A 20,556-nucleotide genomic window follows, 5' to 3' on the forward strand; every position below is an offset into this window, starting at 1 on the left:
ACTAACCGGGATAAAAAAACTGATCGAAGTCAAGAATCCTGGCTCCCTCTAAATTCCTCACAGGCCGCTCATCAGCTAATGATGCGCGTAACGCCACCCAATCGACGTTATCACGCTCCTCCATGTATGCATTCTGGCTCGGCTGTGATGAAGACCCAGGTATCTCAGCAAGTAGGAGCGCCGACGTAAACGTAGGTGCGTCCCCAGGTGAGCTGCCATCAGCCTGGAACGGCTGCGGATGGACTAGAAGGGTAACGCCCTCTGGAATGAGATCGGCCTCATCTGCCTCATCTACCAGATGGTGTCCTCCACCAATAGGTCCTCTAGCAGCAGCATCGCGTCCTCTACGCGCACGACGTCTTCTGGCCGCACGACCTTCTTCTCTGGGAGCACCCGGTCCTCCTCCTGGCGCTGGCTGATACTCAGCCTCTGGAACAGGCTCCTGCATACGTCTAATCTCTCCTGCCTGCCGGATACCATCCTCAGATATCAGTACCATCTCCGACGCAATCCCCGCAAGCCCGGGGTAAGGAATATGCTCTAACCCCAACATGCGTAATCGTTGTATGGCTACCAGCTGCATTTGTGTTCAACAGTAAAAAAAAGGTATTTTTTAAAACGTAACAGTTAATGCAATTAAATAAATCTAAATACAATAAACTTACCAATGCCTCGTACTGCCCCGCGAGTGCTGAGTATCCTACATCCCTAGCGGGATGCAAAACTGGGTTGCCGATCAATCAGCGTGTGATCTGATGATACCAGCGCATGTTATCCTTAATGGGAGTCAAATGGCCGACCACCGCTAAAGTGCCCAACCTGTTCTCCCAACGGTAGAGCTGGACAGCCATGAAAGCCAGAAAATCATCATCAATGGCAGCCTGATCGTCCCGTTGGTAGTGTCGAAGCTCATGACGAACGTCAGGGGGTATATTCTGTGTATGCCCAAATTGTCATATGACACGCTTAGGTATGTGGTCCTCTACGATGTCCAGGTGTATCAATGGACACCGCGACCTCCAAACCCCCTGACCTGCCCTGCAAAAGGCCGGCAAACCATCTAATATAGCAGCGTACGACGTCCATATAAATAGATGCATAACATATAAATACAAATCAGTGATCACTAAGTAGAAAAGACGTTTAATTAAATTAATAATGTAAAGTTAAATAGTTTTACCGCATCGTCCGTCATGTGATCAAGTTGGTCCGGGAATGGAAGAATATTGTGGTGTGTATCCACATCCTGGTCAAAACCCGCTATCCACCTCCTCGTATAAGGCATGTCAATCTCGAGGTGATGCCTAGGTACGGGCTGAAAAGGTAGCATCCTCTCCCACGCCCATAACTGTAAGCGATATTAGAAAATACGATTTTTTAGTCGTTGTTTCAAGAAGTTTGTTTGCATTAAAGAAACGCACACTTAAAATATTACCCGGAGAAGAGCAAAAAATCCACACACATCGCTGACAGCACCAATAGACGCTCGGCATAGGCATCTGTAAAGATACACCAAAACAGCATCGCCCCAGCTGTAGTCTCCCAAGCGGTCCAGATGCTCCAAGAAAACCAAATATCGTAAACTAACAAAGGCACCCGATGAGTTCGGGAACAAGATGCCCTCGAATATAATAAGTAGGTACAAACGGGCATGACGATCAACAACGTCCTGCTGGGTGCCGTCCTCAACAGGAGGCAGAGCCTCTAAATAAGTGCAGAGTGCACTAATCTGAACCCGACATCTGGCCCTCGCCACCAGGCACGAAGTGGGTGAGCCTAGTCAACTCCGTCACCCATGTACTACCATGAGGAGGCTCGTATCGAGTGTATAATGGCTCTCCATCTACCCGCAATCCAAAGAGGACCTCCACATCCTGAACTGTAATCGTAGCCTTACCAGTGCGAAGATAGAAGGTATGTGTCTCCGGCCTCCACCGCTCAACCATGGCCGTAATGAGCACCCAATCATGCTATACCCGACCAACGGATACGCAACGATAGATGCCGCCCCGAAACAATATCTCTAAGACACGAGGGTGTGGGGGGGGGGGGGGGCCCTCGCGTAAAAGAGTCCACGCTCTCTGCAGCCTACGGGGACGGATCCTAGTCGATATCCCTATAGTACCAGCCCATAATAACTCTGACCTATGATTGCCTTGCAAAGACATTACTGATCTATCAGCGGGCTCAGGGTGAACAGCGGGCCCCGGGTGATCATCAGGCCCCGGTGGAACATTCGGATCCATGAAAGAGTCTAGTTTGTATAAACTAAATTAGTCATTACTCTTAAAATGAAAGAGAAATTATATTAACTAATTAATAATTTTAACTTGGAAAGAAAATATCTACTTATTATCTTGAATACAATATTTATTTTGAATGTATAAATCTTTAACGTATGTATTTATGAAATTCATAATAATTTTTATTTCCGTGAACATAAATATTAAAAGAAGAACTTTAACTATTCTTTTTTAGATAATCTTTTTTTATTTAACATATGTATTCATGCTTTTAAAATAATATAGATTTAACAATTCATAATCATTTACAACTTATTTGGATGGTTGTTACCTATTATATTATATTGTGTTGTTAGTTTAAATACAATGTTTGCTTTGATTGTTACTTTAATTTTATTGTATCGTATTGTTAAATTCATGGTTACGTAACGAGGAAAGGTCCTATTTTATGTAACGACTGATTTGGTCCTATACATTTTATCGTTAACGTATATGAAATTCATAATAATTTTTATTTCCGTGAACATAAACATTAAAAGAAGAACTTTAACTATTCTTTTTTAGATAATCTTTTTTTATTTAACATATATATTCATGCTTTTAAAATAATATAGATTTAACAATTCATAATCATTTACAACTTGTTTGGATGGTTGTTACCTATTGTATTATATTGTATTGTTAGTTTAACTACAATGTTTGCTTTGATTGTTACTTTTATTTTATTGTATCGTATCGTTAAATCCATCGTTACGTAACGAGGAAAGGTCCTATTTTATGTAATGACTGATTTGGTCCTATACAGTACAACACAATACCATACATTATGAAACAATACATAACAATCATCCAAACAAAGTGTTAACAAAATAATAATTCCTTATCAATCAACTTCTTTTAATTCGTAATCAATATTTAACAACTAATTAATTCATAATCAATATTTAACAAATAATCAATTAACAAAATAATAATTCATTAACAATTAACAATTCACAATTCATAAATAACTAACAATTCATAAACAATTAACAAATTAACAACTCATAAACATAAAACAACTTAACAATTCATAAAGATTTAACAAACTAATAATTCATACACATTTAACAATTAATGAAAAAAAAAGAACCCACTACCCAGCGGATGAAAGCAAAAAATAAATAAATGAAATTTGATTTTTTTTTTTTGGAAGTTAACGACAATTAAATGTAAAACATGCGTACAATATAATGTATATAACAAATTAATAACAAAAGTTCATAACAGAAAACCTTAATGTAAAATTTTTGTAGAGTTGTGTTAATCGAGTTGTACACCACTTTTTTCCACAACTCGAGGTTAGAATCTTGCTCCTTGACTTGAATATACCAAGAATCAAAACTTTCCCGACGAACATTAATAGAAAACGACGTTTTTTTTGGGGACCATGTCGAAATCGCCTCCAATGGCGTTTTTGAAAATCTTTAACGCCACTGGAGGGACCAGTGGTGGAGCCGAAGGGGTTTTAAGGTCGGGTGCTATAGCGCAGTGTTTTACTGCGTTATAGGTGAGAGAAACTTTGTCTTAGGGCAGTAAAATACTGCGCTAAAGCACTTAACGGCTCCGTCAGGTTTGAGTGCTTTAGCACAGTATTTTACTGCGCTAAAGGTACTTTTGTGCCAAAAAAGTTTTTGGAGTATTTTGGTTCACTTGGATTTTTATTGAGTCATTTTGGTTCCGGACTCGTGTTGCGACACGTCAGCAGGCCTATGTTCTGCTTTTACATAGATATATAGATTCTTTTTCTCTTTTTTCTCCACTTAATATTCTACCATTAACAAACCTTCCACTATTGCTATCTTGCTCATCAGAAAAAATGAAGACCGCCACCATTCTCGGAGAACATGTGACATTTTTTTTTTTGTATAAAATCAAAATCAAAAATGAACTTTAAGTTAAAAAAAGAAAGAATTTCAGCCAGAAAAAGAAAAAAAAAATTAACCCACCCCCCGTTCTTCTTCTTCTCCGGCCTTATCCGGCTAGAGTATGGTTAGTAAAAACGATATTTAGATTTGGTTACCCCAACACTTCTGATTCTTGTTGCCGTTATACTACTCTAGGTTTATTTCATTGACATCGCCTTCAAAGCAAAAGAAATTGTTATATCATTTATATATCCTTGAACCAAAATTCATGTTGCCGAATGCATTATATATCATAGACAATCAGTAACTTTTAGAAAATGCTTCCAATTGTTTAGATCGGGAAGGAGGGGCTGGGATTTAGAAAATATTTTTTTCTTTTTTGGTTTTTGCTGAAAATATTTTTCTTTTCTTTTTTTCATAATTTATTTTTAACTATTATTTTGGACCCAAAATGACATATGTAATCAGTTAATTGGCTACTTTGCCCCATCATTAGCGAGTGTGCTATACACTCTTCACATATTTTGCTCAGTTAGCAAAAAGTGTCTAAACGGCACAGTAGGACCTTACTTCAAGTGTCTAAATGGAAAAATGCTTAGTAGAGGTGTGTAAGTAAAAAATATTACCAACCACAGATATCTTCTGATGGTTCAGCCTAAGTATTTAAAGTCTATATGTAAATACACATTATGCATCTATTGACTTGATATAAACATTCAATGCCGATAAGTTTTCTTCCTTATTTTAAGGCATTTTCTATCTCGTCCCCTTAGAACGCCGTAACATTATTTCGTCGTGTGTTTTATATGTCGGAATTATTTTATGCTCTAGATAAAATTTGAAAAATATGTTAAGACAAGGAGGAATTATATGGATGAGTCAGAAACGCTAAAACCAATAGTCGGCAAAAGATAAACTTCAATAAAAAGAAACTAGAAGAACATTAACCTAACACAGTTATTCTCTTTACAAGAACCATTTCTTATCAATCATCACGTGAAGAACATTATCATTTTGCTAATGTTGTGTAGGTAAAAAGAAAATTTTAACGGATATCATGGGTAAATAACCACTTCATAGATTGGTGATGAGGAATTAGTCACCGTTTCAAAAAGTAATTGACATATATTCACTTTATAATAAGTTTAGACAAATATACCTTTAAACGAAATAACGAAAAAACTACAATTCTTGACAAGTTTAAAATTCATGAACCATCTTTGAAATTTAAACTGGTTTAAATTTCATAAATCATTCATGAAGTTTGAACTCAAGGACTCTTTCCTTAGTTTCTGATTTTATAAAGAAGATTCTATTTATAACAGCCCTAAACAAAAATAATCATTTCTTTAAATTACTTGATTTTTATATTTTGAGCAGCTTTTACGTTCTTTTCATATTTATTAGAGTAAAGGTAAAGGTCAATTTTTTCTACCTAATTCTGTCTTGATTTTTTAAAATGATAAGTATTTGGCATCAAATATTTTTGATAACTAGCAAGTAAAACGGACGGGAGGGAGTAATGATTTTCGATCTCTAGTTACCATACAGTACCATACTCCATAAAGTTCCTGTGATCATTTCATTTTTGTTTGCGAAAGTTCCACATGCTTACAAGCCAATATAAAACTTTCAAAAAAGAAAATTACTCTCTCTGTTCATTTTTACTTGTTCTGTATAGATTTGACACACTCTTTAAGAAGCCATAAATAAAATGACAATTTTATCACCCCTAATTATTACTAAATAATCTAATGATTGAAATCAATCAAATATACTTTAAAAAATAATCTATTTATAATTATGCTTAACGGTTCAGCTTATCGGTTATCGGCTCTTAAATATATATACTAATCCGCTTGCCAACCGATAAGATATCGACTGGTTCGGTATCAAATTAATTAGCAATTATCGGGCGGTGTATCGACTAAACTAACAATTATCACTTTAACTAATTCAGTTTTGTTGCTAATTAGATAAGTAAGTTGAATTTTATTTAGCGTGATTAGTAAGTTAATCAGCCAAGTAAGATTGTATGTAAAGAAGTGCCTTGTACAGATCAATTGCAATATAGAAAATATCCCTCCTTTCTTCTACATATCTCTTCTCCTCTTCGACTATTTTAGTGTTCCATTACCATGTGATAAAACTTCAAATCTCCCACAACAAATTGCAATGCAGAATTATTTGGACAATTGCGAAGGCGTCCACGAAATTGTTGGGGCTTTAGCTTTATTGTTTAAGGGTTTACAAATTACAATATATAATTTATTATTTTATATACCTAGGGGGTAAAACTATAAATATGATACTAATTCTTAACGAGGGTAACAGTTTACCCGAAAAGGAATTGAGTAATTCGACCCAGCACCGATAAACGGTTAGCTAAAAAAATTCAATCCGCTAGCCAACCATTAATCCAATAACCCAATACCCATAAGCCAATAAGCCAATTTTGCGATTGGTTTAATGGGAGCGGTTCGGTTTTAACAACCCTATCCACTAACAATTACTTAAAGTTCCTACCCAATAATTAATAATTAGGGTAAAATAGATATGGTATGATAAATTATTTCTTAATTTTTAACTGGACAAATAAAAGTAAACATCTATTTTTAGGAGTCAATTCCTCAAATGGTCACTCAACTGAAGCAAACCACCTACTAAAGTAATTTATCTTTTTTTTCTTCCTCATATGGTCATTGAAGTTTATGTATTTGTCTTACAAAGTAACAAGGGCTAAAAGTCACTTTAAAAATAAAAGAAAAAAGGGTCAAAGCAGTCCCTTAAGTTTGGACTTTGAGTTAAAATGTTCTTTATTTTTAAACATAAAACACTAACAACATTTTAATGATACAAAATAGTACAACTTTAGTAAAATTCTAATTGTGGTATTAAAAATAACGAAACACACAAAAAATTGTGACTGATAACCTTAGAAATGAAAAAAAAAAAACTTTTTCATTTTATTGCTGCTAAGAAAAGAATATCAAATAACCTGTTGTATTCTATTTGCTTGGAACCTTAGGAGTTCAACAATAAAATAACAATTTATTTATTTATTCATTTTATGAGTAATCTTTATTTTGATAAAATAGTTTAAATTAGTTGTTATTTTTTTTCTACGGTAGAAACTATTGCCATAAAATTCACACTAACTAATAAGGAAGAATGAATTCCTTCAAACAAAAAAAATTAGGTCCTAATAGGAAAAAAAAATCCATGTGTAATGATTAATCATAAAGGATTTTCATAAAGAACAAAGCATAGATATATATATATTGAAGAACATCATCATAATAATAGAAATTATTCGACAAAACATAAAATGAGGAGATTCTACATTGTCATTGTGTATTAAATTCTTTTAAAGTTTTCAAGTATTATTTTTGTCAATCTTGTAATATTATTTGGGTAAACATTGTTTCCTCCCTCCAATCCTGCTAAAAAAAATTAAAACTTTTAGAACTTATTTTACCTTCTACGTTAACACCCTTTATTTTTTATTTTACTTTTAAATATTATGATTTGTTTTTTTTTTAATCTATAATATGGACGAACACAATCTAATTTACGAAGTAAGAAAGTGAAAAATAGTTAGAGGACTATTATTGCTCGGTGTTAATAAATAAGAGGTATTTTAACTTAAAGTCCAAATTTAAAGGACTACTTTGACCCTTTTTTCTTTTATTTTTAAAGTGACTTTTGATCATTGTTACTTTGTAAGACAAATGCACAAACTTCGATGACCATATGAGAAAGAAAAAAAAGATAAATGACTTTGAGCCTGTTTGGATGGGCTTATGCCTATAAGCTGAAAACAACTTATAAACTAAAAAAAATAAGTTAGGGTAGCTTAACTTATTTTTTTTAGCTTATAAGTTGTTTTCAGCTTATAAGCTGTTTTAGATAAGTTAAGTTAAATGGGTCAAATTATTTTTTTTGAGCTTATTTTAAGCACAAAATGACTTTAACCTGCCAGCCAAACACTCAAAAAAGCTGAAAATAACTTATAAGCAACTTATAAGCCAATCCAAACGGGCTCTTTATTAGGTGGTTTACTTAAGTTGAGTGATCATTTGAGGAATTGACTCTCTTTAATACACATGACAAGTACAAATGAACGGAGAGAGTAAAAACCAATATAATTAAAAAGTGAACAAAATAGTTCCGTGAGCAATATTTAGAACTTTATTTATTAAAGTCAGTCTAGTCAGAGGATAATTTGGTCAATAGGAAAACCTCCGGGGGGTGACGCAACAAATTTCGAAGCACGTATTACGCTAATATTGTTCCGTGATTTAGGGCCTCACTCTATTCGCTAATCACATTTCGACCACCGAATAGTTTTGTCGGTGCACAATGTTTATCCCATTAAAATATTTTTAATTTAATTTCATGAAGCGGCAAATACCCGGTACCACATAAAACTATAATATCCGACCGTCCACGTCATAAATGGACCAACTCACTAACCTATATTTATTAATTTTTTAATTAACATAATTTGTGCTGAGATGACACTTGTTTGGAACGAAAGGAGTGATAATTTTATTTTAACTTTTACCCTGCTTATCTCATAGATTTATCGTTCAAATTACTTAAGTGCGACATTATATAATGATTAAAAATTATACTATCTCTTCAAATATTATATTCATCAAAATAATAGAATAAATACAGTACAGACACACGACACAATATAAACGCTACTACAGAGTGTAAAATGGTAAGTAAAAATCTAGGATCTTGACTCTAAAAAAATTAAGAAAAATAAAGCAGCTTTACTTCACTGATTATTCTCTAGAGAGACAAAGAATGAAAGAGAAGTTCTGAAATCTATGTTGAGCTACCAGTGATCTCATTGAACAATCACCAATCTTTATGAGGTAAACCATAATCTTTATACTATATAAAGTCTCTTATAATTATTCTTCTTTTAGCTTTAACATAGTCAATTCTTGATTGTAATTAAACCAGATCTATGAATTCTTGATTTTACTTTGTAAAAAATCATGTTTTTTAGATACCCTTTAGTCTAATATATTGCATCTGTTTACAGATTTCATTCTTGTTGCGTTTGAGGTTTTAATGCTATAGTGAGCTCATTTTGGTGAGAAAAAAAGTAGGAAAAAAAAAAAGTTTCAGGCCCCTTGGTTGTACTTTGTCAAATTTCATTTTTCAAAGATACCCTTTAGTCTTTTTTTTGTTTTTTTGTTTGTTTTTGGGAGTGATAGTCTAATATATTGCTCATTTTTCAGATTTCATTTTTGTAGTGTTTGAAGCTTTAATGCTATAGTGATAAAAAGTGGGAAAAAATGTTGGGTCGACCATCAATTTTGCTGTCCAGGACTGGAGGTTTCAGGCCAGAAAATTTGGGTCAAAATGCAATGGCAATGATAGGGAACCTTTGTTTCACTATATTTGTACTTGGGGTTTTGATTTTCACTATAATTGCTGCAACTTATCAACCTGAAGACCCTTTATTCCACCCTTCAACAAAAATGACTAATTTCCTTACTTCCAAATCTAATGCTACATTTAAAGCTGATGATACTGTAGTGAGGACTGGTGAGGACTTTCTTGTTGCTAATCACACCGCGTTTTTGACCTTTATAAACCTCACTGATGTTGATGTTCCAACCACTAATGCTGTACTTGTGTCTGACGATAATTTGGATTGTCGTGGCAAGATTGATGATCCCATTGATTGCACGGATCCGGATGTGTTTCATTTGTTGATGAGGGCTGCTATTGAGAAGTTTAAGGACATACATTTTTACCGGTTTGGGAAGCCGGTTCGAGGGTCGAACGATAGTTCCTGCCACATGGCGTGGCGGTTTAGGCCTAAGGAAGGGAAGACTGCTTCCCTTTATAAGGATTACCGGTCTTTTGTGGTTTCTAGGTCGGAGAACTGCACGTTTGATGTGGTCAGAATAGGTGATTATCATTCTGGTGGAAATGCTCGCAAGAGGAAGAGAGAGAACAGAAATCGTGGGAAGAATGATGAGGGTTTCGAGAAGGCACCTCCTAAGACAGAAGGAGAACATATTACTCTGCCTGTGGTTGGGGAAACTATAAATGACTCGCTTCCGGTGGTGGAATCGGAGAGTTCGTTTGGTGACAGGAAGTATTTGATTTATTCGGGAGGTGGGGATAGGTGCAAGAGCATGGGCCATTATCTTTGGAGCTTCCTGTGTGCGTTAGGTGAGGCTCAATATTTGAACAGGACTTTGGTAATGGACTTAAGTATTTGTTTATCCAAGATTTATACTTCATCTGGTGTAGATGAGGAAGGAAAGGATTTCAGGTTTTACTTCGATTTTGAGCACTTAAAGGATTCAGCTTCGGTCCTCGATCAGGTTCAGTTTTGGTCAGATTGGAAGCAATGGCATAGAAAAGACAGATTAAGTCTCCATCTTGTGGAGGATTTTAGGGTTACACCCATGAAGTTATCTGGAGTAAAAGATACTTTAATTATGAGGAAATTTGGTTCTGTAGAGCCAGATAATTACTGGTTCAGGGTATGCGAGGGTGAGACAGAACCCGTCGTTGAACGACCATGGGATCTAGTATGGAAATCTAGACGGTTAGTGGACATTGTTTCAGCTATTTCATCAAGGTTGAATTGGGATTATGACTCGGTTCATGTTGTAAGAGGGGAGAAAGCAAGGAATCGTGAAATGTGGCCACATTTGGAAAAAGATACTTCTCCCGAGGCTCTACTGTCTAGCTTGCAGGACAAGATTGATGACGGGAGGAACCTCTATATTGCAACTAACGAACCAAATACATCCTTTTTTAACCCTTTAAAAGACAAATATTCCACACATTTCCTTGATGAATATAAAGATCTTTGGGATGAAAAGAGTGAGTGGTATGCTGAGACGGCAAAACTTAATAATGGGAATCCAGTTGAATTTGATGGGTACATGAGGGTTTCAGTTGATACGGAAGTTTTCTTGAGGGGTAAAAAACAGGTTGAGACATTTAATGATCTCACAAAAGACTGCAAGGATGGGATCAATACGTGCAGTTCGTCCAGCTAGTTTCTGACTGGCGTTTGAAGCTTTATTTACTCCTGCAGTTTTTGGATAGATCTATACCATACTGTTGTTTTAGGTAAGCTTTGGTCTTTATTTGTAGAGTGCATTCGTAAGTATTTATTTTGAAAAGCAATTACAGATTACTTCTTTAGTTGGTACCTCTTTATAGTGTAGTTGCATTGTACTCAGTGTCTGCTTCAAGCTTGTATCCTTTCATTTGGTAAGTTAATAAGAATGTCATTTGTGTTCCTGACTTAAATTGCTGTTACATTAATTGTGAAATTGTTCTATGATCTCATTTGTGCTTATGCTAATGAAAATGCTTCTCTCTGCGATACTGAACCATTGCAATCTTAATATGCGTTCTAGCATTTCCTCTCAGCGACACTGAACCATTGCAATCTTAGGGTTTAGGGTCTGAGAGAATAACTCAGATGCGTCCTTTCATTAAACACTGCTTCTAGTTGACTTGTTGAAGATAGAATCATGCTTTTCCAGTGTTATCGAAAATAGGTAGAATGACAACTCAGTCGCGTATTTTCATTTCCGAAGGTATTAGGTTGTATTGCAAACTATAGACATCCGTCTCTGGATAAGACCCCGCCATTTATGCTGCTTAAAGGTATGATAAAAAAATCCAATTGCTAACGTGCTATGGCTGTTTTTTTTTTTTTAAACAACAAGAACACTGTCATGGTTCTAGTGGAAGACTTACCTGATGGTGTACATAGGGAGATAGTTATGATGCTGAACAAGGTTACCAAAATGCATTGCTACTTCTCTTATTGGAATGAAGAAATACTGGTTATGTCTGCAGATTTTAGCTATCTCAAACTGAACATCTTCTTCTTTCATTTCAACTTCTATTTATTCAAGGTGGAATTGGAAATTTCAACTAACTTATTAAAAAAAAAGGTGGAATTGGAACATTGTTCTCACTTCTTGTAAAATGTCATCTATCTTCTGTTATTTCTTTCTATCTTTATTTATTTAAGTTGGACTTGGATAATTCAGTCCCTTCAAAATCTCTTGCTTCCAAGAAGCCAAGCTTGGTCATTCTGAGATTCTTATGTCCAGTAAAGATGAGTCCTGAAATGGCCCAAAAATGAAGAGAACAGAAGGTTTTAAGTTTCAACCGACTGCTACTATTATTTATTCTTCTACTTTTAGTGTCAGCTTTCTTATTGAATTTGTGAGATTATAGTGCCAGCATTTACTATGATTTTGCAATTTACAGCTGAATTTTAATGATTTCTGAGAGCTTATCCCTTTCTTTACAACCGCCAACATCACAGTGGGTACCCAATTTTCTCCTCCAAAAATAAAAGGGAAAACGTGTAAGAACTTAAAGTTTTTTTTTTTTTTTTTTTTTGGTTGCACCTAAGATTCTGGACTCGTGGTCGATGAAGTCGGGATACAATTTATGGAAAATCAGGGGTCAAATTCTAATAGAGGCAGAAAAATACTAGTTGACTTTTTTTTAGCAGAGTTACTCAACATTCAGTGGAAGGTAGCAAGTATTCGATAAAATAGCTGAGGTACGCACAAATTGGTCCAGACACTAAAGTTGTATAAAAACGGACTTCAGTATTTTATTTTTATTTTTTTGACCCATGCCGAGAAATTGACCAACTTATAATAAAATTCAAAGATTTGTTACATTACATGGTAATTCATGTATAACAGGAGTATAAATTTTATATTTTCCTGATATATTTTTTTTCATATAATATAATAAAAAGTAGAAAAAATAGTGGTGTCAAAAACAGAAATGACAATAGCCTCAGGAGGAGTCAAGCATAAACATGAGAGAAGAAACTAAGAATCATTCCTAGAGAGGAGTTGTTTTTTCTTTTGGGAGAAATTTCTCCTTAAAATCCTTTTCCTTCCTCTCCTACTTTCAACAATTCTCCATACTTGCATTTCCAGGTATTAAATGATATTTTCTTAGGATTATCATTTTATGCTTCTTCTTTCTTTTTTGCCTTCCTTTTACGTTCCGGTGATCCTTTAATTTCTTCATCTTAATTAATGTAAGTGTCTTTTTTTTCCTGATATTGTTCTTTTTGAGTTTTTATTATGGAAAATTGAATGCTAATTCTGGTCATGCTAACATAATGTTGCCATATGGTGAAAAAAGAAAAGCTTAATGTTGACATACTATCATGCGTTTTCATTTGAATTCAAGGAAGGAAAAAAAAACATTTCCTGTTTTTGTTGCCTCTTTTCGATTGAACCCGAAAGCTTTCTTGAAAATATAATAATCCACAACTCGGTTTTCTGCCCCAAAATCAGAGAAAACACAACTTGAAAAAGTGAACAGAGAAATTAAAAAGAGATGGAAAAATAGGAAATAACCTTACGTATAAATAGTGCAGTGCAAGAGTATAAAGTGTCAAGGATAGGCGTTACTATTATCTTGTTCCATTGTATATGTGCATCAAATTTCTCTCAAAATGATTAAACGACGTCTGGTTCAAGAATCAACATTCTCATACGACATACAAAATACTCTCTCCTCGTCATTATGTTTCCAACTTCCTTGACCTTTCCCTATACATGGTCTTACGACTTTGCAAGGAACATACGCGCAGACACCCCATTCAAAAGATTATTGTTTTAACGATGGCTCTCTTTTGCAGAGTCCATTAAAAAAAAATGGCTGAACGCTCAAATGTGAGTGAACATTCAATTGAGATTCAACGACCTAAGAAGAAGTTGATTGTGCCAAGCAGGATATTGGAGGGCATGAAGAACAACCTGCCATCTTCAGTGCCATCCTCACCTTCAGGCCAACCAAAGAGCGCAAAGTACAACTGCTTGTGCTCACCAACCACACACGCCGGTTCTTTCAGATGCAGATACCACAGAAGCTCTAGCCTCACTCGTAATAGCATGTCCGTTGGCTCCAAACTCTCCGAGCTTGCTGCTGGAAAATGACACTACTGAATTCTGATGCATAGCATGGATGCTGGAAAATTATTCAAAACAATGCTCATCTTATTAAGGGATAATTCTAACTGTCCTCTGTAATTAAACATGTAATAAGGACTCAATTTTCTGTCTTTTCTCCTTTCCATTTGGTCCATGATCTTGGTTTACTATAACTTGCTGATCTGATTCCTTTTTCGTTTTCTTATCAAATGAATAGACCTCTTTACTTTTACGACTTAGATGTCTCGTATTTCGCAAAAAAGTAATTCGATTGATGGGATTGGTATGAGATCGATGATCTGGGGGCGGATTCCTCCTTTTGCTCCTCAGCCTACGGGGTATTAGCAGCCGTTTCTAGCTTTTGTTCCCCAGCATGGCCTACATAAGCCCCTAGTTGTTAACTACTGGATAAATTTATAAGTAGGGCATACCAAGCAAAACCAATGGTTTTTTTGTCACGGCCAGTTAAGGCTAAAGTTCCATTAAAGAGTGTTTTCTTTGAATCACCATTTGGCGGCGCTACTACTACTTAGATCTCTCTTGTGTATCTTTACCTATTCACTAGCGTTGGAGTAGATCCTAAAGAAAGCTGTACATTTGTTTATTCATTGGTTGATTCTGAGTTCAATTACTGCACATGCTTTTTCTAACATCCTTCACCCACCCAAAAGAAAACCAAAAGACAGAAAGACTGACACATCTTAGAAATTTGATCCTCCTTGTTTAAACTTTGACCTCGCAACTTCCCAGACACTCAAAATAACCTCTCGAAAAACACCAAATTAAGCAAAGCAGAAAGAGACCATTCACTTGATAGCTAAGCAAGAAGGATGGGAAACATGATAAGAAAATCTTCCATATATTATGTACAAGAATGTATGAATTCTTCTTGGTCACAGCAAAGAGACCCGTCACTCCGAGAGGACGCCAAAGCATTACAATATGAAAAGCTACAGAAACTACCCAATGTCAAAGATCAACCATTGCATGTACACTACTAAGCTGTACAGCAGAACATCCTCAGAGATGTATAGTAGTGTTAAAAGCCTCATAAACTTCTATAGCTCACATAGGACAAGTATCTTCTTCACCTTCCTGAGACATCATCATGTAATTCCTACAAAGTGGACAAGTTACATTCCAGTACTTGAGCCACTTCTCTAGACAAAGCTTGTGGAAAACATGACCACACGAGAGATGGTTTATCTCTGCGTCGGGCTCAAAATCCGTCAAGCAAACCGAGCACTCTTTCTCGGCGTGGTTAGAGATACAGATTGAGTCGTACCGAATTGCAGGGGTACGACTCCTGAATTCGTCCATATATGATTCCGATGGGCTACCTCGACATTCAAACGGGTCTAAAGGGCCTTCTATGGAATATTCGTCCCATGATGCTATGTGGATGCCAATCACATGAAGGATCGATCGGACTATCTCCTTGACGATAGAGATAGATATGGCTGTGTTTACTAGAATCACACAGAGCACTCCTGCATCTGCTGGAGTTGGATACTGTGATAGGCCCATAATGGATTGAAATCTAGTCATGAAAATAAAACATCAACTATTAGTCAAAAAGTATAATAGTTTTTCAAACAAGAACAGCAACACCACAAGCTTCACATTCTTTTAGCAAAACGATCAGTCAAAATTCATCTTTCAGCCAAGTGAAATAAATTCATATTTAACTAATATTTACTTTCCAAAATCTGCCATTATTTTCTTTAATCCGCTTTGATTACACTTCTTTTGAGCAGAGGGTCTATTGGAAATAGCCTCTTTACCCCACAAAGGTAGGGGTAAGGTCTGTGTACATCCTACCCTCTCCAGACCCCACTTGGGATTACACTGTATGTTGTTGTATTTACTTTCCAGAACTGCTATCTAAATATTCCAAGTAGACTAGAATAAACAGCTTGCTCAGAGGTAGTAAGGGCAGTACAAGACTAATAGTTGCTTCTAGTTATGCAATATTAAGGTCAAGATGATCCAATCAGAAAGAGGCCATCCAGAACAGAAATAAATGGAAAGACCAGAACTTCTGCAATAAGAGTTTACCTAGGCTGAATTAAGAGATTTTCTTCTTCTAGCAACAACTTCTGGAATAGCTGAGTGCGCTGGACCTGCATAGAAACAAGCAGTAACATATATCAATAAGTCAATTATGAGATAAAGTTAGGAGGCCACAGAAGTAAGCCAATTATAAATGGAACATACTCCTTCCAGAAGAGCAGATTTATATATCAGCCTAAATAAATAGCATACGCAAGAAGCAGAAACCCAATCAGGAACTGAAAATTGGACTATGTACACAACTAAACAAGATATGAGAACCCCATAATTGGAAAGTCCTTATCTTCTTTTAAAAATTCAGTTTTGTGCCATTGAAAAAACAAATCCAGATTTTTATGTACATGGATCCAAGAACCAGAGAAATTTGTGCTAAAACTGCAATATATTCATTTTCTTGATACCAAATGTTAATAGAAAAAGCCAAAAAAGAACACCCTTTTCAGGATAATAGGAAACCAATTTCTGGAATATTTATCCTTGAGAAAAAATGAAATCTGGACCACCAATTGCAAATTATACAACATAGCACATAAAACAGAGCTTTTCAATAGTGAAAAAAAAAAAAAAGTGAAGATCCAAGGTAAAATCAGCTCTTTCAAGTGCCAATTATCCATCATCAAGAAGCATTAAAGAAAGATGAAAAATCAAATCAAATGAAAAAAATAATCAGAAGCAGGAAATACAACACAATTCTTGAACACTAAGATCTAATTACAGATCAAGACTCACTTACTAGGTGAAACACATCAAGAACTGCATAAAAAAGGAACCATTTTTATCCAAGACTATATAAATGGTTAAGATGCTTGTGAACCAAATAAATAAAAGGATAAAGAATACACAATTGGAAAGAGATAAAGATAACAATTAAAGGGTACTAAGTACTTACTTTATATTATAGGTGTAGTAGGAACCAGAAGAAGAATTTTGAGATTTCTTTGAAGTTTCAAATTGCAAAAATTTTGGGAGAGAAATTTTGTTAAAGAGTGTAGGGTTATAGATTCATAGGATTCCAAGAGAGGACAATGTTGATAATGGTTGATGATGGCCTCTTCCTAACAACCATCAAAGACCTTTCTATTTATAATATAAATGAAATGATACTATATGATGATAATAATACAAGCAAACTCTCTTGGGTCCCATATAAATAGTCTGTTTTCTTCACTCCATGTTCACATTATATACTGTAATTAATCACCTCCTTTGGACCATTGTGGTATAGTACTTCCCCCAACTCTCCCATTCAACTATGGTTTATCTTCATTCATTTGTAATTTTGCATGAATTGCTGTAAATTATTGTAGCTTGTTCATTTTTTATTTTTTTCCCATCCGGTGTCCGATAACCGTATTGGAGCCCAATTATATCGGGATTTGCGCCGTGTAAGGCGTCATTCCGGGGGGACGCATCATACCAAGAATTTTTCATAACCAGGGCTCAAATCCGAGATCTCAAATTAAGAGAGGAGCAGCCCCATTCGCTGCACCACATCCTTTGATAGTAACTTAACTTTTTCATTTCATTCTAGTGGGAGTTGGAAATTTGTTATGTTCATGTAAAAGAGTGTCATGTTAATACATTCAATACAAGTAAACCTCAAATTTATGATGAAATATCTTTTATTAAAGTCTGTCACAAAATTGTTTGATTTTATGACAAAATTCATCAATGTGATGAAATTTATGACAAACAGGATTAGACCTAAATTTTATCTTCAACTTTTGTTCTATGCGGATACTGGTAAATAAAAAAAATAGAGAACTTCTAATGCCAAATAAATTGCTACATAGTTTTGTATGATATCGAACTTAAATGAGGCGACATGGAAATTGATGATTCATATATATATAGTCGACCGAATTAGCTTGAAATTGAGATGTTATAATAGTTGTTGTTATGATATAAAAGAATGCATAATTTGCATGATACAATTACATTCTTTCAGTTTATGCTTTTTGGGTATTGAAGGAAGAAAGTGAACTGAAATTAAAACTATATCATTGGACATGCATGTAAAGCTTTTGAAAAGAGAAAGTAGTTTGTTATTTTATGCAACAATTTGCTTCTAAAGAGCATTATAAGACTTGTTGTAATTTTATTAACCTGAAAAGAGCTAAGAATGGAAGAATAGATTAATTGAACTACTGTTTCTGCAAAGTAAAAAACAACAATAGTTACGTCTTGATCCCAAATAAGTTGGGATCGGCTATATAAGAATCTCTACTTCTTCATTTAAACTCATATCATATCATTATACTTAATAAAATTAAAAGTAATACAAATATTTCAAATTTGATTATTTGGGAAAAGACTTATGACCACTGTCTTCTTGAATTCCTTATATATATATATATATATAATGCATAAACTTGTTTTCCTTCAACCATTTTAGTTTATTTTAGTTTTGGGTTGCTGCTTGTTATGTAAGTTGACCACATGATCCCTCACATGGACGGTTAATAATTAATGCTAATCATTGTACTTGTGAGTGATTAAAAGGTTTGGTGACTAATGGGAACAAGCGTTTTATATTTAATTAATCAATAGTATTTCCGATATTTTGGGAAAATCGGTGAATCCAATAAAGGTATAGATATTAACCTCTAACATAAGCTACCAGAAATAAGTACAACTTTTGAATTTAATATGAAAGCGTAAAAAAGTATAGAATTTGGGTTTGATTTATTTATTGTGTTATGCTCTACTTTGCTTGTGCTTGTTAAAATAACTAGCTAACTTGAACATTGAATTCATAATTTGATATTTAACTTCAACTAAAATCTTTGACCAAAGAGTTCATTCATATATATGTTCAATTTTCCTAAGGTTTTCAGAGGCTAGGCCTAGTCCGCTCCCTATGTATCTTTTACTATTTTTATCTACAAAACTTCCATCCAGAATCCGATTTTTGAAGTTGGGTGGTTTCTAAAAGAAAGAATTATAAGTATGTAGTAATACATAAAGAGGAGGGGGGAAAGGAAAAAAGAGAATGAACTTCTTACAATACCACAAAATATGGATAAGGAGATTTTGGAACCATTGAAGTTACATCATTGATGAGATCAATTGTTATCAAGCTAAAAGTCCTTGAATTGAATATACGAGAGAAAGAATCATTTGTATTTTGCTTATTGTTATCTAATATTTCTCGTTTGTATTTTACTTATTGTTATCTAATATTTCCTCGGTCCTAAATTAATTGTCATGTTTCTTCTTTCAAAAGTCAATTTGACCATTTTCAATGCTAAATTAAATAAGATTAATCCAATATTTTATATTTAAAATTTAACTATTCAAAAACTATCCAATAAATACTAAAAGGTGCAACTTTTTAATTTGATATGAAAAAATATATTTTAAAAAGCTAATAAAAAAATTCATGTAGTTTGAGGACAACAATTATGAGACATATGGAGTACTTATGTTTTGACACATGTATGTATGTTACATTTGTCACTTGTGTCATTCGTCGATCTTTCCACTCCAATGTTGTCTTTGCCTCATTTTTTCTCCCACGCCTTATAGTGAAACATCTTACCTATTAGGGAGGTGGATATGTTTTGGAACAAACCACCTATCTTTATTTTATCTTTTATTTGCAAAAATTACTTAGGGACTACATCTAACAAATTAGTTCCGAACTGTAAATTTCAAACTCCGTTTTAATTTATGCAATTTCCTTTCTTCAGCAAAAAATAAAACTAACATCTTACCTAGTAGTAATTAATTAGCCAACTGTGTTCACTTCCCAAATAGAAACAGAGTCTTGTGGGAAAAAAATCCTTCCAAAATTAATTTTGTGTATATTGTTATAAAGGAACAACAGGTGCTATCTACTTAAAATCTTTGATGTGCCTCCGATAATCAACATTGATGGAACTTTTCTCCGACTGTTCTAAAAAATGTACATCGTGTTCTTCAATATGTGTGTATCGTTTTCAGTTTTTTGTTTTATTGTTTGCACTTACAGTGTAGGTTCTACATTATCTAACATATTTACTAACTTTTGCACATGTCGGTCTCCTTCCTTAATAGTGAAACATCTTACATTATGATAATCGATTGCTTCATTATGATAGTCAAGCTTACGATTAATTGTCACTTTAATTTTACAACATACGACTTTTCACTGTATGAATTATCCTTGTAAATAAAAGATACCTGAACTCGTTCGGAGATAGCGAGGAAAGAAGACAATATTGTTATTTGTTACATGCCCTAGATGTCGAAGTCAAACATATCCCCTCACCGCTCACCACTACTGCAACATATATAATGAGAATTTTTATAGTATTTTCTTTTCATGGCAGAGTCATAATTTAAAGTATATGAGTTATGAATTTATCATTA

General features: G+C 34.5%; 2 protein-coding genes across 4 annotated transcripts; one reads left to right on the forward strand and one right to left on the reverse strand.

Moving 5' to 3' along the window:
- The first annotated feature begins 8,823 nt into the window (after window positions 1-8,823).
- LOC132618388 (uncharacterized) lies at window positions 8,824-11,455 on the forward strand. Of its 2 annotated transcripts, none has more exons than XM_060333449.1 (2): window positions 8,824-9,039; window positions 9,427-11,455. In XM_060333449.1, exon 2 carries the CDS (start codon window positions 9,469-9,471, stop codon window positions 11,197-11,199), a length of 1,731 nt encoding a protein of 576 aa, XP_060189432.1. In that variant the 5' UTR covers window positions 8,824-9,039; window positions 9,427-9,468; the 3' UTR covers window positions 11,200-11,455. The 2 variants fall into 2 exon arrangements, with proteins under 2 accessions (XP_060189432.1, XP_060189431.1); XM_060333448.1 differs by having other exon boundaries at window positions 8,825-9,039; window positions 9,412-11,455.
- Window positions 11,456-14,959: 3,504 nt separating this feature from the next.
- Window positions 14,960-17,293, reverse strand: LOC132618389 (probable E3 ubiquitin-protein ligase XERICO). 2 transcript variants are annotated; one of them, XM_060333450.1, is made up of 3 exons: window positions 17,093-17,293; window positions 16,189-16,253; window positions 14,960-15,670 (listed from the first exon to the last, which is right to left on the reverse strand). In XM_060333450.1, the coding sequence occupies exon 3, from the start codon at window positions 15,655-15,657 to the stop codon at window positions 15,196-15,198; it is 462 nt and encodes a 153-aa protein (XP_060189433.1). In that variant the 5' UTR covers window positions 15,658-15,670; window positions 16,189-16,253; window positions 17,093-17,293; the 3' UTR covers window positions 14,960-15,195. The 2 variants fall into 2 exon arrangements, with proteins under 2 accessions (XP_060189433.1, XP_060189434.1); XM_060333451.1 differs by lacking the exon at window positions 17,093-17,293 and adding an exon at window positions 16,937-17,010.
- Window positions 17,294-20,556: the final 3,263 nt, after the last annotated feature.

Source organism: Lycium barbarum, chromosome 11, assembly GCF_019175385.1.
Source record: "Lycium barbarum isolate Lr01 chromosome 11, ASM1917538v2, whole genome shotgun sequence".
Classification (NCBI taxonomy): Eukaryota; Viridiplantae; Streptophyta; class Magnoliopsida; order Solanales; family Solanaceae; genus Lycium; species Lycium barbarum.

What these genes read in the sequence shown, in the direction of transcription:
- LOC132618388 (XM_060333449.1), top strand. Translation starts at nt 9,469, where the DNA reads ATGTTGGGTCGACCATCAATTTTGCTGTCCAGGACTGGAGGTTTCAGG.
- LOC132618389 (XM_060333450.1), bottom strand. Translation starts at nt 15,657, where the DNA reads ATGGGCCTATCACAGTATCCAACTCCAGCAGATGCAGGAGTGCTCTGT.